The sequence below is a fragment of the Procambarus clarkii genome, chromosome 29 (genome assembly GCF_040958095.1).
Source record: "Procambarus clarkii isolate CNS0578487 chromosome 29, FALCON_Pclarkii_2.0, whole genome shotgun sequence".
In the NCBI taxonomy this organism is placed as follows: Eukaryota; Metazoa; Arthropoda; class Malacostraca; order Decapoda; family Cambaridae; genus Procambarus; species Procambarus clarkii.
The window spans coordinates 14,259,358-14,277,719 of NC_091178.1; the positions used below are offsets into that span (position 1 = coordinate 14,259,358).

The following is an 18,362-nucleotide window of genomic DNA, read 5'->3' on the forward strand; positions in this document are numbered from 1 at the left end:
GTGTGTTGCTTGCATTGTCACAAACACCTCTGAATTGGATTAATACTTTTATATTTTTTAAAATAAATTGAACCCCTTTCACATTTTTGCCCCCTTACCCATTTTGGGTGTTACCAGCATCTTGATGCGAGCACATCGCTTAGCAATATTTTACTACTTAATGCATACTGCAAAAAGTCACCATGCATGGTAAATTGTTCAATTTGGTATTGTATACAAACGCATGTATACGTTTGCTTCTGCTACTTGTTTATTTTTTCATACAGGGTAAATAAGATAGTCTATAATCATTTTATAGAAATTTAATATCTTGAAATTTTATAATCTAATATGTGCAGCTGGAATATGTTTTAATTCAGTAGTCATGACTTTAATTTTCAGGAAAGTGTTATTTCATTTTGGTGGTGGCTATAATTTACAAGTATCTTAGGTGTAAGACTTTCTCCTGAATTTGAGAACTTGTTCAAATAAGTGTTGACAGGAATGCTTTATTTGATAAATGTTGCGGCAGAATTTATTATTAATCGATAATTTATATTCAGACTTTATGCAGTGGGAGGGAGAGATGGCTCCTCGTGCTTACGGACTGTCGAGTGTTATGATCCACATACCAATAAATGGACCCCCTGTGCACCAATGGGCAGAAGGAGAGGTGGTGTTGCAGTTGGGGTAATCAATGGCTTTCTTTATGCGGTTGGTGGTCACGATGCTCCGGCATCCAATCCATGTGCTTCCAGATTTGACTGTGTTGAGAGGTAATGATTTTTGTATTTACAGTGTAGCAGGTTGTCTGCTATACCAAATATTTAGTGAGTAGGTTTGCTGTTTGGGAGAATTGTTAAAGTTGTTAAATGAGGGCAAGTCGTGATATTTGCAATAAAACTAAAATTAAAGAATTTCACTGAAATGCATAAAAAAAAGACTACAATGACAACATATGATTTTTTTACTATTTAAATATGAAACTGAAATATGTTTTTTTTTTTGTTTGTTACATGTATTTGAAAAAACTGTCTTTCTTATAGGTACGATCCCGCAACGGACACGTGGACTCAAGTAGCATGTCTAAGCGTGGGCTGTGATAGTGCAGGAGTGAGTCTCCTGGGTGATCGCTTATTTTGTGTTGGTGGTTATGATGGCCAAACTTACCTGAACCTTGTGCATGCCTATGATCCTCAGACTAACGAGTGGACACAGGTAAGGTTGCAATGTATTAATTTTTTCTGAAATATGCATCATAGCAAGTTTTGTGTATATTGGTTTTCTAGCTGAATTTGTTTTAGTGCTGCTATTTCATCATTTGTTGTAGGATATGGTGATTAAGGGGAGAGGATATTGGGGAACTGTTCCCAGTATTCTATTTCCATTAGTTGGCCTTTATACTGCTGGAGATTTTCCTCTAATGACTTACATACAAGGACAATATTAACCACATTTAGAATCTCTGATTTTATAATCAGCACTTTCACCAATGGGCACATTGCACGTTATCTTTTACTTTCATTTATAATTTATTTTTATCAGCTGCCTAACCTTGTATAATAATTTTCTTTCAGATGGCTCCATTGACAACGGGTCGTGCTGGTGCTTGTGTAGTGGTGGTAAAGAAGGAACACTGACCCGGGACTGCCCAGCTACTCTAAGTTTATTTGTAGATAAGCTGACTCCAAAATATTCTGAACTAAATGATAAAACCAAGCAATAATTCTTCTTCACTGAATCTCTATCTTGTCCAAGCTCTTCCTGGAGTTGTTTATGCCAAAAGGAGACTTTTAGTTGTAGTAGTTTAAAGCATTATGAACCTATTGGTATTGAAATTTGTAACTTATGATGGCATTTGTTTAATTGTAAATTCTTCCTAAAAGATTTGGCTTTATAACCATTCTCTCAGAGGATGAATAGGAGTAATATTAACAGGTTTTTAAAACATGATGTCTTTATGCATCACATGTTAATGTCTGTGATTTAAGCCTGTAATTCCCTTTTTATTTTTCTCCCTGTTCTTAGTATTAGTTAATGAAAGTAACAAAACTGTTACATCATTACCGGTAGAGATTGGGCTGTGTAGGGTTAATAAGCAGCATTGAACTAAGGAGACAAAAATACACATTATAATATGGTATTTAATAATGAAGAGATTGTTTTGGAACCGATTGAGAAAATTTAAATGCAGAAATTATAGGAAAATAATGTGTATGCCTTTAAACTTTTGAGAATTATTCTATATATTGCAGTCCATGTAATACAAGGAATTGAGGGAAGTTTATATAAGTACACTGTAGTTAATTATTTTGAAAATCTTGAGTACATACTGCTTATCTGCTCACAAACTAGTGTGTTACATGTATGTGTAATAAATTGTTTTCTATGTTTATTTTATAATTTTTACAAAAAATCTACTTGCATAATGTGATCTCTACTTTTGCAGAGCTAGGTGGCTTTCTACACATCTAATCCACACACACACCCACACAACATCCTGCATTGTTCTTACATAAACGTCTTTTAGTGTCATGTTGTCGTGTGTGGGTTGGGGTTATTCCAGTTATTTTGTTGTTATATTCCGATTCTGTGCCACATAAAATGCCTTGCACTACTGTGCACTCCCATGTACCTCCTCACTTACTGATATTACACCTTCTGCTGCACTGCTGGTAATTAGCCTACTCTGAATGCTTCACCTGTGCATTAATTAAATATAAATGGTGGCATAATATGTCTGCATCCTGATATTTCCTCTCTTGCCTCTCTTTTTTTTTTTTCCTTTTATGCTATCAAAATATTTATCATGCCCTCCCCTGCCCAGCCTGGCTCTTATCATCATTCCATACCTATTATCACCTTTGCTTTTCATAGCTAGTCTATATCCTAGTAAATAATGCATTATGTATGTATACTTTTTATGGTCTAGTTGCTGCATCTATCCAGTTTGTGTTCATACCCCTATTCCATAAAATCATTCCAAGTTTGATACTGCTATGGCCTTCATTATAATGACAGTCTGCAATTTAGAAATGAATCACTGTAGAATAGTTATTTGTATCACACAGATAATATAGAATAGCATGTGCTTGAACTTTGAAATTACAGTCTCTGTCAACACTGATTGTCGTAAGGGAACAAGTCAAAAGCAATAGCTAATAGCAGTGCTTGCTTTCAGTGAAAGGCTAGAAAGCATTAGGTTCAGCAATGCTTGAATTAAAAAGGGAATTCTGCAACTATATCTATATGTTGTACATCTGGCCCAAGGAAACAAGCAAGCAAAGAAGCAAGAGTATGTCGAGATGTGAGCATTGTTATGGAAATTTTGTGATAGTCTGAGGTGTATGTTTGAGGCTTTTTTGTTATGTTTGTCATTTGAGGGACTACTTACTTTATGTACCATACATATTGGGTTTATATAAATTTAAATTGTTTTGAGTGTGTCCACAGTGACTATTGAAGCTATGGTTAATGTAGTATACTGAAGGTTAATCTATTACTCGGTAAATTTGTTTTCAAATGAAAACGTACTGGAAGCATACTGGGAATGTTAGTGAAATGTTTTCGCAATATGAAAGTGTATGAAGCCGAGAAGAAAACTACAGGTTTTCGTTCTCCATAGCTATTTATAGGGCATATGCAAGGAGTTGCTACGGAAATGGTATAGATATAGGAGCAAAATGGTTAATTATTGAAAAGGGACTTGCTGTTGCTGAAAAGGGAAATGGAAAGGAGCTCAGTTGAAATGAAAATGGTAACATGGGATGGGAAAGATTACAAAGTGGGGATTAAGCTACTTACTGATGATTGGATCATATTTGTAATAGTAACTGAAAGGCTTTTAGCATACAGTATTTGTAAGATTTTTAATCAAGGTGACGATGTTGCTGAAAGTCATTGCTGGCGAGACTAATATGGTGCAAGTTGAAAGGAGAAAGCCAGATCGTGAATTTAATTAAACGATTAAAAGTTAGAATAGGCACATAATTTTAAACTTTTTAGGAAGTTTTATGATAAGGATTGAGAAACAGGATATGGTACACAAAATTGTTATTTTTTTTTTAATCTAGTCAAGAAATGTAAACATGTAGGTTTGTAAGTGTAATGGTTTAATTGTTAATAAGTTTAAGCATGCTGCATTATATGGTGGGATAAACTTGTGTAGGCATTATGTGAATTGTACAAAGAACCGGTAGTAAAATGTTTTGGAAATAAAGGACAGTGTATTCTAATGTGTTTTGGATGTGAGCGGAGATGAATTTAGAAGAAATGTGCAAGAGGATGAGTGATGAAACTCTGTAGTAAATGGTGGAGGAAACCAAAAATAGTGGTAGGATTAGAGTTGGAGTTAAATGGCGAACAAAAAAGCAGTGGCTAGAATTATGTAATTGGTATGGAATGATATTCAGTGAGCCCTTGATGGATAGTGAAAGTGTATTGGATGTGAATAAGGATAAGCAGAGAGAATTTTCTTAAGCTATAAAATATTTTAACACAAAATTCATTGATATCTGTTAGTCATAGACCTTTGGGCCATTTTGTTCCCATACACAAGGTACAGTACATTGATAGATGAAGATCGTTCACCTTTTGTGTTGCCCGTTTTGTTAACACACCATATGCCAGGACAAACTATTGGGTATTATTTATTTGAATGTACCATTATATTTTACTCCCAGCTTTTTAGGGAAGAACCTTTCCCCGGCTTTGGTAGTATGGTATTGCAAAATGGCTGTGCAGAATTGTCATTCAGGAGTAAAAGCACATAAACTCTTAGCTGAATTTCATTGGATGTTTGTAAACATTGGAAGGATTCTTTGGAGTATGAATGAACTTTGGTAGTAAATCATAGTATGTACCCCTAAGTAAAGTTTTGTTTCTCTTGATGGTGGTAAACATGTAGTATCATTATAGCTTGGGGAGGCATAGGTGCTGGGAATGTAACAATTCTTGGTAATTGTAACAATTCTTGGTATGGTACAAAATGTGCTCCCCAATTTAAATATTTTGTATTAAATAGTACATTAGATAGTATGCACTGAATAAGCCATGGCAAAATTTGAGATTTTGTTTCTGTTTTGTTTTATGATAATCATATACTGTACTAAAAACCTTTCAAAACATTGACACATTCCAGCACTTAATAATGCGCAACATTTGCATGCGAGTTAGTGTACTGGATATGCATGCAGTGATACAAACATACTGTGTATAAACATATTTTGTAAATTGTTTAATGTATACACAAAGAGGATATTATCAAATTTGTACAATTATTGTTGTATTAAATTTTTGTATAAAGATTGTGAAAAATATTGTCAGCATAATATCAAATGAAACTAAATTTATTGTAGAGTAGCCTGCTAGTGCAGCACATTGTGCTTGCCACAAACTGTTCTTCTCATTGGTTGGTCCTCACACAAGTGGCTCCTCCTTTCAAATATGACAGTCTTAGTTTTTGTAAGAACGATAATGGCAGCAGACTGATACGGATTGTTGCTATTGTCCGATGCTTAAGCTCGCATTAATGTCCTCGTTTCTTTGACAGAATCGTGAGGCTGTTGTACTAAGTTTGAGAGAGGTAGAGGGTTGCACCTTGCATGGGAGCTGTTTTATGAATGACGTCACTTGCCTTTATAACTCTAATGCATCCAAATGTTGTTTTGCAGGTGATCTTTAAGTTTGATCATATGAGCAAAGTCTAAGGTTCTTGTCATCACAAGGTGCATGTTAAGAAGTACACTATAGTTTTTTTTTATACATATATATATTAGTTAGCTTCATGTTTAGCTTTCCTAAGTTGCTTTTTCCAGTAATGTGTTGATTAAATTGTATATAGTGTAATTTGATACTGTTTTTACAAAGAGTAAAATGTGCTAGTAGTAGGAGACAAAAATAGTAAAAGCATGTTGGCATGAGATTCCATTTCCATTTATGTAAAGGAAAATGAGCAGTCTTTTAATAAACTAATTTAAGGTTTGTCAGCCCCATAAACTTGTAACTGACAAAGGTGCCTTCAGAAACAGTGTTTTGGGCCTCTTGCAATTGAAGCCTTAATTAATTTCACCAAGTTTACTTTACTAAGTAAATGGTTTTAGATGCCACATGAACCCAGTAATATGCAGTAAATTCTTCACAATAATGATCAGATATGACATTAAAAAACATTAAAATATTAGATGTGATCATTTATTGGTTAAATATTTACTTTTCACAGCATTAAAGGCAATAACATTTTGATTTTTTTATATAATACAATCATAGTTCTGGATCCATGGGAATACTGAGGGCAGGTATCTTCAACTTTTCTGGAACTGGATTTTTAAAATACCGTATTTTAAAAAAATATGAATACAGCAATTATCTTGAAATGAACTTGACATTTTAATTTCAGCGCCTGTAAATATTCCTGAAGCAAGTGCCGATTATTAAGGTCTATTTTACTGGATGAAGTAATAAATGTGTGCAGTGGAGAATAGATGATCGTGTGAGAGTAATTATATTTTTCTTAAAATTTGTATTTTACCTTGCTGGCATGGGATAAAAACACATTAAAAATAGATCCATACACTGATAAACAGATGATGGCATGTACAAAGTTTGAGTTGGAGCAGGAAAGTACCATAAAGAGCATTTTGTAATCACAGCTTTAGACCAATTGGTAATTTAAACATACACCTTCAAATAGATAAGAAGTTGACTTCAAAGTAACTTATACAAGTTGAAGTGCACTAATCAAGTTTTAAGGGTAATAAGTACTCCCATGAAACAAGAATTTAATAAGGTGTTTGTAATATTGAGTTTAGCTACATCAATTTCTTGATGGCCTGATTAACCCAGAAATGAATAAGGAGTTGATAACAAAAATCTGTCCTTATCAAGAAAAATATAAGAATGAATTACTGCAACATAGTTTGCATCCTTTAACTGCCAGTCTTATTCCAATTATTGACATACGTCTTAAAGGGCACATTGTAGTTGATATGTAAGCATTCAGGCTCAAGTATTGATATCATATTAGCTATGCAGATGAGTCACAATAACGTGGCTGAAATATGTTGACCAAACCACACACTAGAAAGTGAAGTGACGATGTTTCGGTTCGTTCTGAACCATTCTCAAGTCGATTGTGAATGAACGAAATGAAACGTCGTCGTCCCTTCACTTTCTAGTGTGGTGTTTGGTCATCATATTAGCTATGTTTATTATGGTTTAAAATTGAATGAGAAACATTTTTCAGCATATACCTGTAAGGTGATAGACATATGTGAAATTAAAGTATAGCATGTACATTTTAGGAATTAATAAATGCTAATATTTTAGTAATGACAACAATAAATGGCTCAATAAGGTTACCTACTTTTGCCTAGCTTAAATCTTGAGGTGAAATGTTGCAGGGATTGGCTCAAGCTGATCCTATTTGTGGTGATGCTAGCAGCTAGTGAGGCACTACTGCTTGTAAACTTTGTGATATTAAACCCTCCTCTTCTTTCTGCTCTTGCATTAATATTTCTACAAATCTGCAAGATGCAGAGAAGTTAATGTTCAAATATTTTAGGAATGTGTGAACCTTGTGAAGAGAGGGATGAAATGGGTGCACTAAAATGATACTGTTTTTTTCTAGTTCTCAAATTATGGAGATAAATGTCCTATTTTAAGAATATTTGTATGATATAAAGTTACATTTCTTAAATCTCTTTAATAAGCTAAATTATCTCCAGTTATCAGCTTTAAGATTATAGATACCTGATGAATTAGGTATACAGTATATAGACGGCTGTAAAATGTTGAAAGCTTTCAAAATTTTACGAGAATCAAAAACACTAATACAGTACTGTTTAAAAACCCGAGAGACAGTAATAGGTTGTAATATTTAATCTCTCTCCTTAACTAGCAAACTAGCACATCATCATTCCTCTCTTCTGCAATGGTTTACTCTTGTATGCGCTCACTATGACATGGACAATCTTGTACTCAAGGAACTCCCATTGTTGGGCGTTAAAAGAGCTCTACCCTCTTTGCCCTTCATGAGACTCCACACCACATAACCTTTATAAAGCCACCTCAACGTGAAACTGAAGATCTCTTGGAAAGTGATTGCATAATATTTGTGTGTGTTCGTGTTAAATGTGATTTTGTAATACATTGTATACCTTAAGAGCACTTGACAATACATTAGAAAATTTTACCCCTTGTGAACTGAATTGTAAAGCGAGTTTTAGGGCTAGGCCAAGCATTGAAACCTGAAGGTACGGTACTTGTAATTGCAAAAATAGTCTAAAAGCTTGGTAGTTTGAGAATATTTGTCTTTTATTATTAAAAATCTTTAACATTGATAATTTTGGTACTGAATTCAGAAATATCAATATTCTTGTTACTTTTTGGATCATAGTTACTGTAATAGCAAGAGGAAGCTCGGTATTCAAGGAGAGGTGGTTGATTTGTCTTCATTGATGGTTGATGACATTTAGAGCATATATAAACAAAGATTCTCCCATTTTGTATTGATATAATTGGCAGCTAAATGTTTGAGCTAAGAAAACTGTGGTCTGTTCTTCTGATCAAGTGCTTATGTATATTAATGGTGTCTATTATTTATTACTGTGAAGTAACTTGCATATTGAATATGCTTGACGATAAATAGTACTCCAATTATTCTTGCTGGTATTTTAAAACGTAGTTGTAACAAGCCTCTTCAGGTACTGGCTTTCAATTGTGTTACTATACACACAATGTGATAATCTGTACAAGGTATTTGGAGCTCAACTTTTCAGAAACTATATTGATGGTTCTGAATATATTGAGTATGATGTGAATATCCATAGATTTAAAATGTTAAATGTGCTGAGAATTTAAATATATTACAATGCATAAGTTGAAGATTTCATCTTGAATGTACTTTTTGTTCATTTTTTTAGCAATTGTGTGCGTCTGTGCAGAATTTACGTGTGGTCATAGAGAAGCAATAAAATAGAATTTTGATGTCCTATGATCAAATTTTGACGTCATTTGCTAGACGATTCTAACTGTATTCTGGTTCTCCTCTGGTTTAAATTAAGTTACTCTTCAGAAATGTTTTTATATAGACTAATGGTGTAATAAATTCATAAATACCTTCAGACAGTGTTGTGACACAAAGTATAGAGCAGTATTAAATTGAGCACCTCTAGCTTTTGAGAGGTTCTGGGCATTCTTGAAATATTGTTAAATTTGTTTACTAATAAATGGTGACAATGAACATTATCTTGCAGTTAATGTATGCATTGTACAGTATTCCAAAGATGTGCACAGCATTTTAACCTCTTAGTTTAAGAATTTAAAGCAGCTATTATTTTAAGTAGAGTATTTAGGCCTTGACACCTAAAATTGTCTAAATATGTAGATATGCATACACAAATGTGTGTGTATGTATATAGAAAAATGTAATCGATTGCACATAACTGTCCATTTTGGAGGATTGCTACATTTTGTCAATCTTGATGGTCGTTAATGTAATAGTAATTTTTGCCATTAAGTTCTCTTCGTATTCTACTTGAATTTTATTTTCTGCATTCAAAGAATTTTTATTTTCTGCATTCAAATCGGTACTTGGTTCACACAAAGTTTAACTTGAGCACTAAAGTTTTTGATGATCCTCAAAATGTTTTTAATTTTGTTAAACTGGCTTAATACAACATAGCTCTGAGAAATAAGAATATATAACAGGATTGCCAAGGTGCTTTATGCAAGGAGTTCAAAATATTGATTAAAAGTTCAGAAGTAGCTTTTTTTTAGCAGGTATAAATAAATGGTAAACCGGTTTAAAGTTTTTGAATGTATGCAAATTTTGAAAATGCTTAATAAAATATGAAGTACATACTGTATATATTTTAGTACTTAGTGTTATTCCAGTGAAAGAAAAAAATAAATCTCATTGACAACTAATACTATCTTTTTTGGATAATTTCCCCATTGTGTGGTGCTATCTGTCCATATGTAAATTAATAGGTTTTGTGCTAACTTGAGAATCCTGAAACATATTTATTAATTGTATGACACATTAATCCTGCTGTGGCCACCCCAAAATTTGGAGCTCCCCGAGGAAGTAAGGCATCGAGACTATAGGTAGATACTGTAGGTGCATTAAATAGTTTTTTTGGGGGGGGGGAAGGTGGGGTTTATTACCCTGGTGGCTGCTTTAGAAATTGAAAAGTATTTTGGCAAGTGTGAAGAGTGGTATTTGCCACAGGATTTGAACCCGACAAGAATTTGAACCAGTGTAGCCCCCTCTTGGCAGTCCGGAAAGTTTATTGCAATAATTTTCGTATCTTATCTCAAGAATTGGCCAGCCAAATTGTTAGATTTGATGCTTGTGGATGAGGGTTATATAAAATTGGGTATTACAGTATTTTATCTTACTGCTCAGTAGCACAAGAGATTTTGATTTTTGTTTTACTGTGTATTGTTTTAATTGAAATGTTCACTCTTTGAATCAAATTTTTTATGATTTGATCCATATATGCTTTGAGAACTTGGGGGACTTAGAGGCTTTTAGTGTCCTGTTACGACAAGTACTGCAGTTATATTTTCTCTTCTATTTGAGGCAAGCATGTTTTTTGGCACTTAGTAGATTGCAACAGGTTTAGTATGCACATGTTTTTAGGACTTTGTGTGCGTATTGACTGTAGATGGTTAGTGAGGCGGGGTTAGAGGGATCAACCCATTTTTCTATTGCTCTTGTATACTCATGTACACTACTCTGTAGGATGATTGACATTTCTTTACATATTTGCACCTGGAATTCCTGTCATGAAAGAGCTGTGTAATGTGTAGCAAAGGGTTTAGAATTATTAAATTTTCTCTGATGCCCGAATATGTATTTTTAATGCTTTGAATGCAGAAAATGAGATAAACAATGTTAAGATTTTTGAGTTCCTTGCACAGAAGTAATTTTGTAATGGCTTAATATTATGGAACTTGTAAGTTCATAAGCCCCCAGTGACCAATGCATGTCTTTCACACTTTGATCTTTGTTGTTTTATATAAAATGGTAAGAATAATGTAAGAGTATTTGTATGTACTGAGCAGAGAACTAGGTAGTTGTACAATTTCTCCACTGTACAAACTTATTAAATATATTAGCTTTAATAAGTCAGTTGATATCTCTTAGTGTCATGCAGCTAGTAGCTCCATTTTAAAATTAAGGTGCCCTGTTCTCTGTAGATTACTTACAGTAATCATAGTTTGAGGTCCAATACCCGGTCATGCACTATGTTGAGTAATTTGGTTTTGTCCAGACAGCTGGTAATGATATTTGAGTACAGTAGTTTTAAACGTTGTAGTAAAGTTTTGGAATTGTTCTGAGACTAACTGTATATAATTGAATACAACTTGTCCTTAGATAAGTTTTTGTAGTGTGAACGTTAAAAAAGGCCGAAGTTAATAGTGTTTAAGCAATTATTAATTTCTAAGTGCCTAATCCATTAATATTTTACTGGTTTCATTCCAAAAGTTAATTTGTTATTATACCATTTCATCAAATTGAACTGTTGCTGAATGGAGCTGTTTTTTATAATAAAAGTGTGTGTGACATTTGTAAGTGATGCAGATGATGATCCATAAAGTGAAATGCTGTTTAGGAGTTATCTGTATAAAGAACTTTCTGCAATTATTTGATCTCTTGACATTCCATGGTGTAAGATTATGATTTTAAATTTGAGAATTTTACAGCAGTTCACTCGTGTAGCTTTGAGTGCACCAAGATTGAAAAAATGATCAACGTTGAGTGAAGATACCACCTATATTGATTACAGTACTTATTCAAGTACAGTAATCATCCTTAAGAAAACATTATTGTAAATGGTCTATAATCCACTGCCATGTTCTTTAGGGAGCATACTAATATTAAACTATAATAATTTTGGCAATGCATTCACTACGAAGAATTGTTTCTAGTTGTGTGTGAAATATGGAAATTTCTTATCATAGAAAAATAAATTTCTTATGTTGAAATATAACATTTTTGTTTAATGCCAATTATACAAGGTTTTCTTCATGATAATGTTTGGTTGTGATATGCCTTCCTAAGTAGGTGTTCATGCATGTACATTAGTTGTAAATCATTTCAAGGGAACGAGTTTCATGCTTTGGGTTTTGCTTTTGGCGAGACGTTCATATCCTCCTTTTTTTTTAATTCGATATTAATGTACTGTATATAAAATGATATTATCATAATGCTTATGTTTTATCTACTTTCAAAATAATTTTGTCATTCCTTGTATTGGATATGTTTTTTACATTGAAGTTCCATGTCTTGTGAATGAAATAAAACATAAAAGTATTACTGCTGGCTTTATCATCTTGTCCTTACGTTTCTTTTTAGTTAATTTCAGTAATTTATTAAGGACCCCCATAACCATCCTTAGGGTTAATGGCAGAAAGGTTAGGCACGTAATGGGTTCAGGTACTGATTCTCGGTTATCTTCAAGATAAGTAATTTACCTTTGTTGTAGCTTTATGCAATTCTGTATGCTTTCCATCAATTACTTTAGCCGTTTTTTTATTATTTTTGTGGTTGACTCGGTGCTTTCAAGGATCTTAATAGTGATGAAACATTCATGGTAAGGACCGTATTAAGATGTGGGGGCCACATCAGGACTTGGGGCCCCAAGCTCTGAATGTGACCCCATCAGGGGCAAGGGCCACATCAGGAGAATATCTCGAATACACCAGTCAATCTCAAATGACAAAAAAAGGGGGGGGGGGGCGGTCACCCGCCATTGAGGCTAGGGCATTCGAGAGGTATTCCTAATGTGGCCTCCACCCATAAAAAAAAGTGTGCTGTTCATTCGATAGTAAATAAATGACATTCACCATTGACTTGGCATTGCCCTGTCTTGATGCACTTGTAACACTTGTTCTCGTAGTGACATCCTTAGTGATATTTAGCGCCCTCTGATTATCCCGCACATTTGATGGTGCTACATAGCCTTCCCGGCTTTGTGCATTCTTTTGATAATTACTTGGCATTACTCTTGGATATTATGTCCGCTGGGCAGCTCCTGGTGTGGCTGCCAGCTCTTATGCGACTCACGGGGGAGTGGGGGACATATCAAGAGACGCCGAATCGACGTTATTATCTTTGCTTGAACGTCGATAACGTTGACTCGTTATTGAACCCATTCACTACTTTTCAATATCGCGCCCACTGCGCCCCGGCTTCTGATGTGGCTCTCGACTCCTAATATGGCTCCCAAATCCTGAAGTCTTATATTGATCTTCCTTAAAGCAAGTCGAATAAGATCTATTTGCATTTGTATTTTAATTGCAGTGCCCCTAGTGTCCATCCGTTACTCTTTCAAAGTTTTTCTGTAACTGATACACCATTATTTTCACTGTTTTTTCATTCATATCATACAATATTACTAAGAAACCGCGACTCGCAAGCGATTGCAGGTCCAGGTTCAAGTCCTGGCCTTGGCGGATTGACTAGGTGCCAATCCTTATAACTGTTCGCCTCGACTGTTCACCCCAGCAGTAACTGGGTATATGTTGATCAATTGGTGGGCCGTGCCTCAGGGAAAACTATTATGGCTAACACTTGTTATGAACAATGAAAGGGGTAAGCTACATCAGCCTACTAACAGGAGTCAAGAATCATCTATTTCCAAACACACCTGTGTGTAAACAAAAAAAAAATCACGAATACAAGAACATTACAGGTGCACTCACCCACAACACGTAAAGGAAAAAAAAAGAGGCAGCACAACGAACCACTTTGTATGATACTACAGCAATAAGAAAGTCACTATTCTCTACTATTCCGACAAGAGTTTTTCTCAGGGCTGCAAAAGCCTCGCCGGGACCCTTATCCAGGAGAGTGGCTCCCAACTGGTTTGACTTTGGCTGGGCCTCTCTTGATCGTGTTAAAGGTGGACTGAGCTAGCTAGAGCACTGTATAACAAGTTAAGGCTGTGAAATTTGATAATATTTAAACTTTATCGTTATATAGCTGTATGTAGATGCTTTTGTAATATCTATCTATCTATCTATCTATCTATCTATCTATCTATCTATCTATCTATCTATCTATCTATCTATCTATCTATCTATCTATCTATCTATCTATTACAAAAGCATCCATACAGCTATATAACGAAGTCAATTTGGATTATAAAGGACAAACACTATCATATATGCCAAACACTCATAAAAATGACTTAAAATTAAAAAAACAAAACATGTAAGACTCACAGAAAGATTTTTAAAATAATTTGATATAGATGACCTGGCTTGAAGATTTAATTACCTCAATCATTATCTTTATATAATTTGTTTAATAATTTCACTTCGAAGCTTTGCTTGTCCGTAAACAAATATTGCTTTAATTTTATATTTATCCAAAACCTGCAGCAAGAAACTGAACCGAGGGACAAAACAGATGTGAGGGAATACGCGTCACATACACGCTCAGAAGCTGAAGGGAGATCAATTCCTCTACGCAGAAAGAGGCTAATGATTTTAAATTTTAAATTTTGCCCCGAGGGGCGAGTTTATTGGGCAGCGCCACTCATCTTGTGAGTGGACACACCGCCATAGCAGCATGTACAACACTCCCCCAATAGGAAGAAAACCCGCTGGGTTGTTCATCCTGTCACATGTACCCAGACACAGCTGGGACTTGCTTAACTGTCTCAAGTGAACAGCTCCTCAAACAAAGGAGTCACAATAACGTGGCGGAAACAAATATAACCTAACAACACTCCAGAAGTGAAATGAAATTGCCGACATTATTATTATTATTATTACTACATTTCGGGGCCATCCTGAACTCTTAATGCGATGGACTGAAACGCTGTTTTCATTTAATGTGTGTTTTTTTATGAACATAAATCGGGTACCAAGGTAGGAAGACCGCCGGTGGCTCAAAGATAAAGAACCTGAAAAAATATGACAGAAGGATGAGAGCTGAGTCACAAGGATGTGAGGAAACATCTCTTCATTGTAGGGGGGATGTACTCCCCGGACAGTACGCAATTAAGATCCCAACTGGAAGTGGGGGAAATGGTCGAAACTACCTCCATCAGTAGTCTTAAAAATTGATGTAACAAGAAACAACTAAAGGGGGTCGTGAGACATTGTAACATTGCATTAGACTATCATCATTTGGTTAAGGCAATACAAAGGAGTTCGGTCCTGCAAACTATTAAGGTAAGAATATTCTTCCTCATCGCGTACCCCCCTGGCCATTCCCCGCCCCCCGCCCCCCACATACACACTCGTCGAGGAGCCTTCCAAGTGTTATTCATTCTTGAGCATACAGTTCCGGTGTAGCGTCCCCCGCCTGAAGAACCAAAATGTAAAACTAGAGGAGGTCCAAAGATATGGAACAAAACTTGTTCCTAACCTGATGTTCCTGGGCTGAGGTTCTCTCCTCTCCATACTAGAAGAGAGAAGAATTAGAAAACCAGATAAGGACATAAGATTATAAGAAGAATCTACTAAGTAGACAAGGAAGCAATTCTCAAAAAATGAGCACCAGAACTAAATGGAACTAGTGAAATGAGTCAGAGATGTCTGAAAGAACTTCTTAATTATAAGAGCTGTTAACAGATGGAATGGGTTGCAGGAAGGAGTGGCTCGATGCGCAGTTTTATATGTAAATATGATAATAAAAAGGAGAGGACAAAGTCATAGCATTTTTCAAAGTGACCTGGAGGTTGGAACTGGGGAGCTTACGCTTGACCTTGCAGTCTAGTTTAGTATTTTCTTTTGATAATTACAATAAACACTTGTGTTATTTGTAAGCAAATATGACCTTTGAATTCATGACTAGCTAGGATCTACTGCTACCAGTATTCCTGACTAGTGATGTGCTACTGCTACCAGTATTCCTGACTAGTGATGTGCTACTGCTACCAGTATTCCTGACTAGTGATGTGCTACTGCTACCAGTATTCCTGACTAGTGATGTGCTACTGCTACCAGTATTCCTGACTAGTGATGTGCTACTGCTACCAGTATTCCTGACTAGTGATGTGCTACTGCTACCAGTATTCCTGACTAGTGATGTGCTACTGCTACCAGTATTCCTGACTAGTGATGTGCTACTGCTACCAGTATTCTACCTTGCAAGCACATTGTTGTTTGTTGTTGTTTTAGATTCAACAACTCGGAACAAAAAGTTGCAAGTAGCACGGGCTATGGTGAGCCCGTAGTGGACTTACCTGGCACAGGAGAGGGGCTGTATGTAGGTTGTAGGCACATCTAAGTGCACATATCAGCGTGAACACGGTGTTGTTGCGACTACTCATCACTCTCGACGAGAATAAGCTTCTTGGTGAACATACGAACCAGACTAACGAAGGAAACACACACATATGATTGTATTCTCAGTGCATACAAAATATTTCCAAAGACAGACGAGGAGTCACAATAACGTGGCTGAAAAAAATCGATTTTAGAATGGTCCAGGACGGACCAAAACGTCGTCGTCCCCTCACTTTCTAGTGTGTGGTTTGGTCAACATATTTCCGAAGAGTTTAGTGCAAAATAATCTGGAATGATACAAAAGAGACAGATAACGACAGGTAGACACACGAAGATACGACCCTAAAGGCGATTAGACGCATGTTGTTGTAGAGCGACGGGCGAATAATGGAACACACGCTTTATCCGTTAACGACGGATACACGGACCTATTGACAGTCGGATAACTGGAAGTCCGAACGGGCAGACGATTGCGCCACAACCACACACTTTCCTCCATCGCCTTCGCTGTTTGAAAGATAAAATAACCGCTGAATGCTCAGTTAACCAACGTCAGTCATTCTTTTTGTGCCACACTATATGGCCTACAAGAACCCTTAAGCGAATTTTTTCCCTGAGCAAGTGGCTTCAGTCGCTGTATAACTGAAAGTCGACGACAGTCGTGATAACTTGTTGACTCGCGCTCGTTACACACAATAAGGCGGCTTCGTTACCATCACAAGGAAGCCGGGAGAGATCCATCAATGCCTCAATTGTGTACAGTTCCACTGCGGACTTGTTAGGTGTGAGAGATGGAACCTGAAGACTGACCACGTGTCTAATGAGGTCATTTATTTGGAGGGGGATTGATGACTGAGAGAGAGAGAGAGAGAGAGAGAGAGAGAGAGAGAGAGAGAGAGAGAGAGAGAGAGAGAGAGAGAGAGAGAGAGAGAGAGAGAGAGAGAGAGAGAGAGAGAGAAAGAGAGAGAGAGAGAGAGAGAGAGAGAGAGAGAGAGAGAGAGAGAGAGAGAGAGAGAGAGAGAGAGAGAGAGAGAGAGAGAGAGAGAGAGAGAGAGAAAGAGAGAGAGAGAGAGAGACAGAGAGACAGAGAGAGAGACAGAGAGAGAAACAGAGAGAGAGACAGAGAGAGAGAAAGAGAGAAAGAGAGAGAGAGAGAGAGAGAGAGAGAGAGAGAGAGAGAGAGAGAGAGAGAGAGAGAGAGAGAGAGAGAGAGAGAGAGAGAGAGAGAGAGAGAGAGATAGAGAGAGAGAGCAAAAACACAAAAATTACACGATTTAAACAGGTAAAGAGGCAGCAGAAGAGACAATCTGTAGTATTATCCTTGCCCACCGCGTGAGTTTTAATTATTTTACACTGAATTATTTTCTTGCCGCGTTGTTGCCTTCATCACTGGAGACGATAAAACAAAAGACTCAACTTTTTAAACCAGGTTTCGCCCCTTTTGGGAAACTCATCTCCTGCTTGTAGTAAACTGACATTAACCTTCTTCCAGCCATTGCACAAGCTTTATTTTAAGCTTTGGGGATGAGGAGTGTTTTTCTTAATTTTGTATGCCACACTGCTTGAAAATTATGAGTGCTACAGCCTATTCGAGATGAATTCTAGAATATAAACTTTAAGACAATGAGAGTGTAACGTCAGCAAGCAAGAAGACGAGTGCAAAAATACCAGCTTGCAAGCAGATGGGTGTGCAACGGCATCAGCTTGCAAATGACGAGAGTGTAACAATATCAGATTTAAAGCTGAAGCAGATACTTCAGAACCTTGAGCTACCTCATCCCTTTGTGTGTATTTATGCCTCAGTAAACTGATTTCAGTTTCATCCCTTCCAAGGGTAATATAGTCGTAATGGCTTAGCGCTTTCTCTTGATAACTGCTTAACCTCATGTTTATTGCCTTTCTATTTTATTACTGTTTTATCATCATAAAGAAGTACAAATAAAATATGTTAAAAACAACAATATTAATAAATAAAACACGGAGGACAAAACATGTCATTCAGGACAAAACATTCAAAAATATTTGTATGTTCATATGGAACGAACACATTGGTTGATAGTCGAGGATACAATGGCTATGGGATCACTGCAGTGTTTCCGGCATCTGTAACACTCCAGGATCTGAAACACTCC

General features: G+C 36.1%; 1 protein-coding gene across 3 annotated transcripts in view; it reads left to right on the forward strand.

Moving 5' to 3' along the window:
* The window catches only part of LOC123748053 (kelch-like protein 5), a 45,143-nt gene extending 32,839 nt beyond the window's left edge, over positions 1 to 12,304 (forward strand). For all 3 annotated transcript variants that reach the window (XM_069333517.1, XM_069333518.1, XM_045730253.2), the window contains 3 exons: positions 543 to 755; positions 1,026 to 1,197; positions 1,557 to 12,304. In XM_069333517.1, the coding sequence (XP_069189618.1) occupies positions 543 to 755; positions 1,026 to 1,197; positions 1,557 to 1,619 (448 nt within the window). In that variant the 3' untranslated portion in view covers positions 1,620 to 12,304. The remainder of the gene's footprint in view (positions 1 to 542; positions 756 to 1,025; positions 1,198 to 1,556) is intronic.
* The last annotated feature ends 6,058 nt before the right edge of the window (positions 12,305 to 18,362 follow it).